The 11,362-nt window shown below is 37.7% G+C and overlaps 1 protein-coding gene across 1 annotated transcript; it reads left to right on the plus strand.

Moving 5' to 3' along the window:
- The first annotated feature begins 1,245 nt into the window (after nucleotides 1-1,245).
- LOC113272993 (protein bfr2-like) lies at nucleotides 1,246-1,917 on the plus strand. The gene has a single exon (XM_026522768.1). The coding sequence runs from the start codon at nucleotides 1,246-1,248 to the stop codon at nucleotides 1,915-1,917; it is 672 nt and encodes a 223-aa protein (XP_026378553.1).
- The last annotated feature ends 9,445 nt before the right edge of the window (nucleotides 1,918-11,362 follow it).

The following is an 11,362-nucleotide window of genomic DNA, read 5'->3' on the forward strand; positions in this document are numbered from 1 at the left end:
TCAAGATCTTCAATGTCTTCACACTAGTACAGAAATGGCCTTTAGCCACGCCAGATATAAATTTCCCTTTCACGCCTTTTCGGTTTTGGCGTGTCTATAAGGTATACTTCTACCCTATAGACACGCCATGTTCAATGGGCGTGTTAATATAAGTGCTTTCAGCCACGCCATCTCTAGTAGCGCTGCAAAATATCAATCGTTTAGTCACGCTAAATTTAAATTTTTGAGTGGGCATGTTTATAGACCAGTATATGGCCACATTAGGTAGTTGTGGCGTGTCTAAAAGGTTAGTCACGCCATTTCAGGTGTGGTTTTAAAGTTGGTTCATTAGACACGCCAGTATATGTGTCCATAGTGTACGATTGATAGACACGCCAGTATATGTGTGTCCATAGTGTAGGATTTATAGACACGCCAGTATATGCGTGTCCATAGTGTACGATTTATAGACATGCCAGTATATGCGTGTCCATAGTGTACGATTTATAGATACGCCAAATTCAAAGTGTGGCCAAAAAGTTCTTCTTTGGACACGCTAGTATATGTGTGTCCATATTGTGCGTTCTATAGACACGCCGGTTTTATAGCGTGGCCAAAAAGTTCGTTTTGAAAAAGTTAATAAAAATCTTTTGCTGATATACGAACGAATGACCTCGAAGGAGTTAGGTAACGTATCAATCCACCGAGCTGCCCACCTTTAGATGTTTACAATTAGTGTCTTGAAAAAACTAGACTAGTTCAACTACTCAACATTTTAATAAACACGCCGAATTCAAAGTGTGTCCAAAAAGTTCCTTTTTTGGACACGCTATTATATGTGTGTCCATAGTGTGCGTTCTATAGACATGCCATTCGTTTTGAAAAATTAATAAAAATCTTTTGCCCATATTCGAACGCATGACCTCGAAGGAGTTAGGTAACATATCAATCCATCAAGCTTCCCATCTTTAGTCTGCATAAAACAAAAAATGTCAATTAGAGCCCAAATAGCGATCTCAAAGTTTGGTGACCTACCAACACCTCCCTTAATAGCAATTCTGAGAGAAGTAAAGGCATTAATGAGGATTATGTGTTGAAAATAGGTCTTGAAGGGGCATGGCTTTGAATGGGCGTGGTAAACAACGAGACATGAATAGACTCAAATGGGTATTTAATTAAGGGGGTAATTAGAAGAGGGGTTAATATTTTCAAGGTAATTTTCTACAGAAGAGGAAAAGTTTAGGTTTAGCAAAGTAGTTTGAGAGAATGGCAGATTTTCCTGGCCAACATCCATCAAACTCTGATGATAATCATCCCATTGTTCCACCAGAAACGCTTGAATATTCCCAAGCCAAATCACTTCTCCCTTCTTTGAGTGTGATTGAGTTGCAGAAATTGAGAGATGAAGCACAATCAGAGATTGATCGTCGTGTTCAAGAGCTATTACGTCAAACAGAAGAAGAAGCTGCTCGTATCCGAAAAGAGCGAAGAATCGAGGCTCTCTACACTGCATGGCTACCCAAATTCTTAGAATGGAAAAGTAGAAAAGATGAGGAAAAGGCAGAGAGGCATGCCAAATCCCCAAGATATGGAAGTGCGACAGAGAGTGATTCTGAGGCTTCTGATGGATTTGAATATGGTGTGGAGGAAGTGAACACCGGTGACCTTGATTCTGATGCTGCAGAGGATAAACGCAAGATGGATTCTTATCATGATGGGAGATTGAAGAGCCGATTCGAGTATGAACTTGCCAATCCAAAAATCTTTGCACGCACCATGAGTGAAGGTGATCCAAGCAAGGTAAGGGTAAGCGGACGAATTGCCATGGTAGATGATGAGGAAACTGAGAGTGACGAGGATGGAGAAGATGAAGACAGTGATGATGGTGAACATTATGAAGATGAAGGATGGGATACTGACAAAGATGATTGGTGGTAATCTCTTTAGAATTACCAGGAAAAGCTAGTTTTTAAGGCTTTGAAAAAAAGCTTGAAAACGATCAACAAGTTTTTAACAAAACAGTTTTTCTGGTAATTTTTTTTCTTCCTTCCTTTTTTGATGTTGGTGCAGATGGTGTGAAGCTTCTTCTTCTGTTTTCGGTTGTAAATTCGGTCGTCTTTCTTCCTTTTTTGGTGGTGTTGAATTGAAAAGATGGAGTTATGCAGGAAACTTTTTTGGTTTAAAGATGTAAGGTTTGAAGTGGTTATGTTTTTTTCAGTTATGTTACAATGTTTGCTAGAATTTGGGAACAAGTAAAGTGGAATTCAGCTTCTGGTTTGATATTTTGGTATTTTGAGACTGGTTGTTTGAAAATTAACTGATCAAATCTGGATGTAATGCTGAACTGAAACTTGGAAAATCTTAATGTAGCTTTTTGTGAATTGGTTGTTGTTTATTTCAAGGATGTTTGAGTAAAGTTTGTACTTGTTTTTATTGGAATCAATATTATTTGCAATGATTTTCTGTTTATGAGGGTAGTAAGAAATAACAAAGATCTGTAGATGAACAAAGAAATTCTGAAAACATGAACAAAGAAAAGGATCTCTCAGAGAAAAAGATTTTGTCCATATTCGAACGCATGACCTCGAAGGAGTAAGGTAACGTATCAATCCACCAAGCTACCCATCTTTAGACACGAAATCTTAATTCTTCTCTTATTTTTGGTTCGATGGATCATTTAAATCACCAAAATAATTGCAATTGCAATTGTATTCACCTCACTAATGATACACAGTTCACTCTCATCGCAAGAATCACAAGAAACTCTGGCATCACTATCAACATCACTAGCATTACAAGAGTCACAAGAGTCACAAGCATAACTAGCATCACTTACAGCACAGGAAACGAAAATTACACCCAAATCACTAGTTACTCTAACTTGGAAGCTGGTCACTCCCCTTCCATGGAAATCTCTCACCACAATGTCAGTATCAATGTTCAATCTACTGAAGTTGTCTTAGTTGATCTTAGAAACAGAATTTCTTTCAATTGCAATGAACCAAAGAATTTTTTCCCCCTGCAATTCAAGATATGGAAAATCAAAACCCAATCTAATTATGATTATGCCTATTCTCTACGCACCAATGCTGATCTTCTGAAGATACCTCGTCTAGAACGATGCTCTAACTTTGATCCTAAGGCTGGCTGTGGATTAAAGGCTGACTATAACTACTCTCTACAACAAATCCTTCCCTTCTCTCTGAGACTTTCTAGGCATCTGATCAAATGGGGGAAATACTTGGAAAATTCCACTCTAATCTCTGGTATGAATCTCTCCATAACCATGTCTCAGCTCTTTGAAGGTAAGTCACTTCTCAACTCTAGTACTATATTACATCCCCTAAATCATATTATAATAATTCCCCCCTTCAGGAGAAGATATTATACTTATGTTACATATATCATTCATGTTAAGTTTAACATTTCTACCTACTGGTCTTATTTTTAATCTTTTCTAATCTACTATGGAAAGCAGTGCACAATTTTATTTATTAACCTTAACATCATGTTCAATTTCTTCAAGAAAAAAAACAAGAAAACCAACTTTAACTTCACATACCACAATATTGTCTCATAATTTAGGTAATTACCATAATCAGTTTAACACCTGCATTTCTATAATTGTTGATTTAAGTCTTCATTATAATGCTCACTTCACTCAGAGGCATGCCTTAAAACCTACCTGGCTAGATATCTTTAGCATCTCCAGATGCATTTCCAGATGCACTTGCAGCTTTCTTTGCAGGTCTGGTTGCAGCAGCTCTAGGTACTCGGGCAAAAGCTCTAGAACTAACCCCAGCGGGCAAAGGATCACTTACTGGTACTTCATGGGGCTGAGTAATCTCTCCAAGGCCTGCCCTGGATATCCCTGCAACATCTGCAGCCATTTTTCGAATCTCAGGAGCAAGCATGGACAAATTAGAAAAGCTGAGAGCACCAACAGGGAGAGGGAGGGAATCATTCTCATGTATCTGCGCTTTGGCATCTTCAGGAATTGGTGTTGTTGCACACCTTCCCCTGCTACTTCATGTCGTTCACCACCACTTACAAAACTCTCATTTGCAATATTTCCTCCAGAATAGCCATGCTTCCTACAATTACAAGTTCTGGGAGCAGATCCACTCACTTTTGTAGCCCCATTCTCGAATTTTTATGCAACATCACACAAGTTTTATTCAAAATCAATACCTATATTCACAATCATCTAGTTAAAAATACAATAAATACCAAATTCCTTTGGAATTGCAAAATCACTTACCTGTTGCTTGGGCTGAATCAATTTGGCGCTCTTTGGTTCTCCTTGAACTCCTCCTTCAATGGATCGGTTTTCTCCCTCCATATATTTCACTAGTAATCAAAGGCTGTTTTTTCCTTGGAATGCTACTCGACATAAAAAACTAAAAAGGTTGTTTGGTTCTTCTATGGGAAAACTGACTGAGAAACTGAAAGAACTGCTTCTCTCTATATTTTTATTCGGTCTGGGAAGAGCAACGGTCTACAAATCACAACCGTCAATCATATACTCCTAGAGATTGGACTTGCATGATGAAACAATTTGGCAAGCCTACTACTGTCTACTCTCTTTGGCCTAGCAAAAGCAACTTCATCTCATTGGCTCATGCCCAGCGGAAACAAACACTTGGTGCTCATAAATTGACCACAAATGCGGGTCGGACCCTGTATAAAAATCAATGGATATTACCCGTGAATCTTGACCCGCCTGAAGTCTCTATTCAGCATGGGGGGAATTTTTTTGACCATCTGATTCAAAGGCCTCTTCACAGCATACCCACTCAGATGAAAGCTGATCCTAAAAGACTATTTTAGGCCCAATTCTAAAAGAAAATATATGTGCAAGCCTAATACTATTACTATTAATCCTAACATGACAGAATATTAATTCAACAATCAGTATAGCCAAATCCAAATTCATCCAACATTTCTAAAACCCATCTGCATACAAACCCCACCTTGATTTAAGAATCAATTTTTTTCAACAATCCATACATTCATTCTCCAGTTAACAGGAAATTCCAAACTGTTGACTTAAATTTGTACCAAATTCAGTACCTTGATGATCATCATTACCAAAATAGTATAACCCAAAACCAAAAACAAAGGCTAAGAGTATATAATTTACACTAACCAGTTCCTTAAACAAAAACCAAAAAATGTTCCAACCTAATCATTCATGTATTAGCAAACACAAACAACTACATTCTATCACCTGCCTCGCTTAGTCCTTGGAAATGGTTGCTCAGATGCATTCGTTTGAGAAGCAGGGACTGTTGTTGGTGCTGGTGCTGGTGTTGGTGCTTTCCTTGCATTTCTACCCTTAATGTCGTCCCGATAGTAATCATCCCTGGATGCATGTCAAGTTTATCTATATTCGGCAATTTATACTCATTCCGACAAATAACTGTCGTACTGAATTCCTCGTCGACTTCATCACCAGCATATTTCCAGCTTTGGGTAGGTGCACCTAATACAATAGACTTTTTTTTATTTTCCTGGTCTGGTACATAAAATACCTGCTTAGCTTGGGAGGCTACAATGAAAGGATCATCCTGGAGTCCCAACTTATCAAGCTCAACCAAAAATGTAGCCAAGTTTGTCTTTTGAGACCCCTGCTTTGGTAACCCATTTACACCTGAAAAGTGGCATTTTCAGCCCATGATATGTCAACACCCATATCTCTTGTAAAACACCATAATAACCCGCCAGATTAAGGGTAATCCCCGTTTTTATAATGTGCGTGTCAGTTGCCTGTACGTAAACCCCGCTATTCTGTTTAACAGAACCATCATGAGATTTTGTGTGAAATAGGTATACATTGATGTGATATGCTTCGTATGTCTCTACTTGTGCATTCGGTGGGATTGATAGCCACCTTAAGTCCTGATTGAAGTTTTCCCTAGAGTCTTCCCACTCACTCTCAACCTGAAATACATTATAAGGATTAGCCTCCGTCTCAACGCAAAAGTTACATATAGCAAGAGTGACATTTTCTGCAAACTCTTACCACTTTTTGTAACCATTTGGCGAACTCTTCACGATGTTTTTGATCTAGTTGTCTATCAGTCATACCAAGATATTTATCCTTCAAAAAATTCGGTGTCGGCTGGACAGTGCAATGATTAATATTATTATCTTTACAGAAATTCGGACACATAATCAAAAACTAAATAAAAAATGAGGTTATCAAACATATCCTTATCAACACGAGGAAACTTAGGATTTGACATTGGTTTTCCCCTGAAAGAATAAGAATCTTCGCCAGTGTCAGATGTGTTGAGTTTGTCTGGTGGAATTCCGATTGTATCATTCATGCTTCGTTGGTGCTCACTGATAACCTCAATTGTCTCTTCCGCAAGGTTCCCTTTAGCAATGCTTCCTCCAGGTTTGTTTATGTTTCACACATGCCCTTTAATGACCTTCATGCACCTTTCAAATGGATACATCCATCGAAAGAATACAGGACCACAAATTTGCACTTCCCTGGTAAGATGCACAGTTAAATGAACCATGATGTCGAAAAAGGATGAAGGAAAGTATTTCTCGAGCAAGCACAACGTCACAACGAGATCCGACTGCAATTTTTCTAGCTTTTCCACCTTGATTTCTTTGCTAGATATTGCCCTGAAAAAGAAACAAAACCTGATAATAGCATATCTTGTTGGCTGCGGCATAATTGATTTAATCGCAATGGGAAAAAAATGCTGCATTAGCATGTGATAATCATGGGATTTTAGTCCGATAAGCTTTCGATCTTTCCGATTCACCAGGGTTGAAAAGTTTGAACAATACCCTTGTGGAACCTTTATCTCGGATAATGTTGCACAGAACTTGTCCTTTTCCTCCGTGATTAATGAGTGACATGTTGCCTTTAGTATATATCCCCCTTTGCCATTTTCCCGAGGTTGCAACTCGTCTCTAAAACCCATCTCCTTCAGGTCCATTCGAGCAGCAAGGTGGTCTTTCGACTTAAATTCATGGTTCAACAATGTACCAACGATACTCTCGCATACATTCTTTTCGACGTGCATGAAATCTATGCAATGGTGTACAACATGATACCGCCAGTAGGGGAGGAGCCTGAGCCATATATTGAACTTTTTCCAGTAGGGCCTTTCGGTCTCCTTCCCCTTCCCCTTTTTTGGGTCGATGGTCTTTTTGATTCTCTTCATCTTTCCACCTCTTCCAGGGTTATCCTGCACGAATTCCACCACAATGTTCTTCCGTACCTTTCCCCATTTATTCTTTATAGACTTTACCTCATTGTATATTTATGACGGGGTCATAAGTTCCGGAGCCTTTTCATTTTCTTCTTTTCCGTTGAACCCCATTTGACTTCTGAATGGATGATTGTATGGTAGGTAGCTTCTATGCCCGGTATAAACCTATTTTTTACAATGTTTTAGCCTGACATAGTAAGTATTTCTCCCATACACCTTACAGGTGTCTCGTCCCTGGTAGGGGCAACCACACAGTGTACCGAGAGCCGGGTAATCATTTATTGTCCATAAAACAACCGCACGTAGAGTAAACATCTCTTGTTTCAGCGCATCAAAACATTCGACTCCCTCAAACAATTCCTTGAGATCCTCAGCAAACGGTTCTAACATAACATCAATGTCCTTATAAGTCCCCCCATCGATAATTAACGACAACATGGGGAACTTTATCTTCATACACAACTCTGGCGGAAGGTTGTAAATCATTGTAAGAATTGGCCACACACTGTGCTGTTTTTGCATGCCTTTGTTTACGTCAACGCCGTCAGCCGAAATGCCTAGCCGCAGATTTCGAGGATCATCACGAATTACGGGATATCTTTCGTCTATATTTTTCCATGCTGGTGAGTCCGCCGGATGCTTTAAAACACCCTCTTCTTTCTTTCAGGTGTCGTGCCACAATAAATATTCGATAATTCTCTTTGATTGAAATAGCCGTTTCAGTCTTGGGATAATTGGGAAATACCACAAGACTTTTGTCGGAGTTTTTTCATGAACCTCTTGGGTGGTGTCGTCAACTTTCCATCTTGATTCCCCACAGGTGGAACACTTGATGTGATCCTCATAATTCTTCCTATAGAGAATGCAGTCATTGATGCATACATGTATATTTTCGTAACATGAACCCAAATATCTCATCACCTTCTTAGCTTCATATGTACTTTTCATCATCTCATTTCCTGGAGGTAGCATGGATTTTAACAGTGTAGAAGTTCATTAAAGAACTTATCGGAAGCTCCGTGCTTGCTCTTCAAGTTAAACAGTTAACACATTGCAGATATATTTGTAAAATCCGCACATCCTTCGTATAGGGGTTTCCCAGCATCTTTGAGTATCCGTTGCATCTTCTCAGAATCCTTTGAAAAGGTTGAGACATTTCACACATGTACATAGAAACTTAACTTTGCCCTTGTCGTATGGTTTCCGTTTCCCATTCGCAATATCCTGGAAGAAAAAACTTGTCAACATCTCGTGAAAATGTTAGTGGTCCGAATAAAACTACGAAATAATAAAACTTGTCACAAAGAGTAATCACATATCACAATGTGAGTTCAGTTATCGTATATGAATCATACAAATAATCAGAGGTTATCTACCTACACACAGTTGCATGTGAAGACAATATTTACTCTAGTATGGCCATTAGAGTTACAATCTCAGTTAACAAAACAGTACTAAAAATAATTACTTACACGGTCGATCCGATTAATCCGCAAAGCAAAACTGACAGGGGAATATATGGTTTATCCAGGAGACGAATCAGATGATCAAAGTAAACAACTTGTTTTGTTTTCTAGGGGGAGGTTAGAAGATTTAAGAGCAGAAACATGAAATGATTTAAGACGAGAGAGATGAACACAGAGGGTAAATGGAGATTTGGCAATATCTTTACTAATAAATAATTTGGAAAAATATTTAAGTGTATATCGTAAATAATTTGGTAAAATAGGAAGGTAAAGATCCTTCAATTTGCATGCTACACATTCTATGTTTAGAATTTTCTCAGTCAAATCTTGTTATCCTGCTGCATAATTTTCTGCTTTGACGGCTCTAAAAGATGCAATGAATATTCATTCCATCCTGAAGATTTTTTTTGTTTGTACCCGAATGCAGAAAATAAATCAAAATGAATCAAAAAAAAATTCCAAATGATAGGTAAAAATCGGAGTACGTGGTGCTTCAGTTGTTATGACGGTACTAGAGTAAAAAACTATCTTTGTATAAAGTGGAGTACGTGTGGGTGCAGTTGAAAAAAACAATCGTAAGAACTGGAAGAAGCTATGGCCCCAATTAGAATTAAGTGAACTAAAACACACTACTCTGTCCAATTAGAATTAATATCTAAAAACCAAAGCTTGATTTATCCAATTAACATAATAGGTTTGATCATTGATGGATTTTATTAAAGTTTGACAATCTGATTCAACGATAACATGATTAAAGTTTGTGCCAGAGTAACAGCTGCCAACATAGCCTTACATTCAAGCTCCTCAGCTTTGACTCCTATCTTCATTCCTCCATTGAAGCATTGTCCTTGCACCCGAATGCATCTACCTACACAATTCCTCAGTATTATCCCTATTCCACCTTGTAATGAATCTGACTTAAAAGAAGCTTCAAAATTTGTAAACATTATCAGGAGGTTTCCATCTTAGCGGCTGCACAACCCCATTAGTAGAAGAAACAAGATTAGTTCCAGGAGGCACAAGTTTATTAATGCCATCTATTGACATTGTCCTATTTGGAGTTATGTTCTGAAAAATCTTTGAACATCAAATAGTCCAAACTGATGCTTCAAATGTCCTGCACCAAAGGTAATATTATTTCCTGCAGAAAACCAAGAGATAATCTAGCTCCTAAATGAACAATGTTGTACCATAATATTACTAACATTGATATTTAAAACCAAACAAATAGATCTAGCATAACCACATTCAAGGAATAGGTGATTACTGGATTCCACAGGATGATTACACAAACTGCAATGCAATTAAATATCATTTCCATATTTAGCTAGTTTATCTCTTGTTGGGACTATATCTTTTAAGCACTTCCAAACAAATAATTTAACTTCCACAAAGCTTTCCATACCTGTGGAGAAAAAGAATTAGTACCTGTAAAAGTATTAGATGTATTAGACAACACATTATAGACACTCTTAACAGAGAATTGGCCTTTGCTATCTGGAAGCCAAATAAGAGTATGGAGTCCAATTCACCCACCATTGAATTTGCCCTTGTCGTATGGTTTCACACATGGACATTTCACACATGGACATAGAGGTTGAGACATTTCGCACATGGACATAGTAACTTAACTTTGCTATTGTCGTATGGTTTCCGTTTCCCATTCGCAATATCCTGTTGGTATGTATGCGTAGCAAACTTTATAAATGCATCGACTCCGTCTTGATAACACCGTTCGATTCTATCGATATACATTCAAGATTTATCCATTACTCTAGGATCCATTATCAATTCTCAGATACCTGGACGGAGAAAAAACTTGTCAACATCTCGTGAAAATGTTAGTGGTCCGAATAAAACTACGAAATAATAAAACTTGTCACAAAGAGTAATCACATATCACAATGTGAGTCCAGTTATCGTATATGAATCATACAAATAATAAGAGGTTATCTACCTACATACAGTTGGATGTGAAGACAATATTTACTCTAGTATGACCATTAGAGTTACAATCTCAGTTAACAAAACAGTACTAAAAATAATTACTTACACGGTCGATCCGATTAATCCGCAAAGCAAAACTGATAGGGGAATATATGGTTTATCCAGGAGACGAATCAGATGATCAAAGTAAACAACTTGTTTTGTTTTCTAAGGGGAGGTTAGAAGATTTAAGAGAAGAAACATGAAATGATTTAAGACGAGAGAGATGAACACAGAGGGTAAATGGAGATTTGGCAATATCTTTACTAATAAATAATTTGGCAAAATATTTAAGTGTATATCGTAAATAATTTGGTAAAATAGGAAGGTAAAGATCCTTCAATTTGCATGCTACACATTCTATGTTTAGAATTTTCTCAGTCAAATCTTGTTATCCTGCTGCATAATGTTCTGCTTTGATGGCTCTAAAAGATGCAACGAATATTCATTCCATCCTGAAGATTTTTTTTGTTTGTACCCGAATGCAGAAAATAAATCAAAATGAATCAAATTTTTTTTTCCAAATGATAGGTAAAAAGCGGAGTACGTGGTGCTTCAGTTGTTATAACGGTACTAGAGTAGAAAAACTATCTTTGTATAAAGTGGAGTACGTGTGGGTGCAGTTGAAAAAAAAATCGTAAGAACTGGAAGAAGCTATGGCCCCAATTAGAATTAAGTGAACTAAAACACACT

The sequence above is a fragment of the Papaver somniferum genome, chromosome 4, assembly GCF_003573695.1.
Source record: "Papaver somniferum cultivar HN1 chromosome 4, ASM357369v1, whole genome shotgun sequence".
Classification (NCBI taxonomy): Eukaryota; Viridiplantae; Streptophyta; class Magnoliopsida; order Ranunculales; family Papaveraceae; genus Papaver; species Papaver somniferum.

Excerpts from the sequence above, each read along its gene's own strand:
- LOC113272993 (XM_026522768.1), top strand. The coding sequence starts at position 1,246 with ATGGCAGATTTTCCTGGCCAACATCCATCAAACTCTGATGATAATCAT.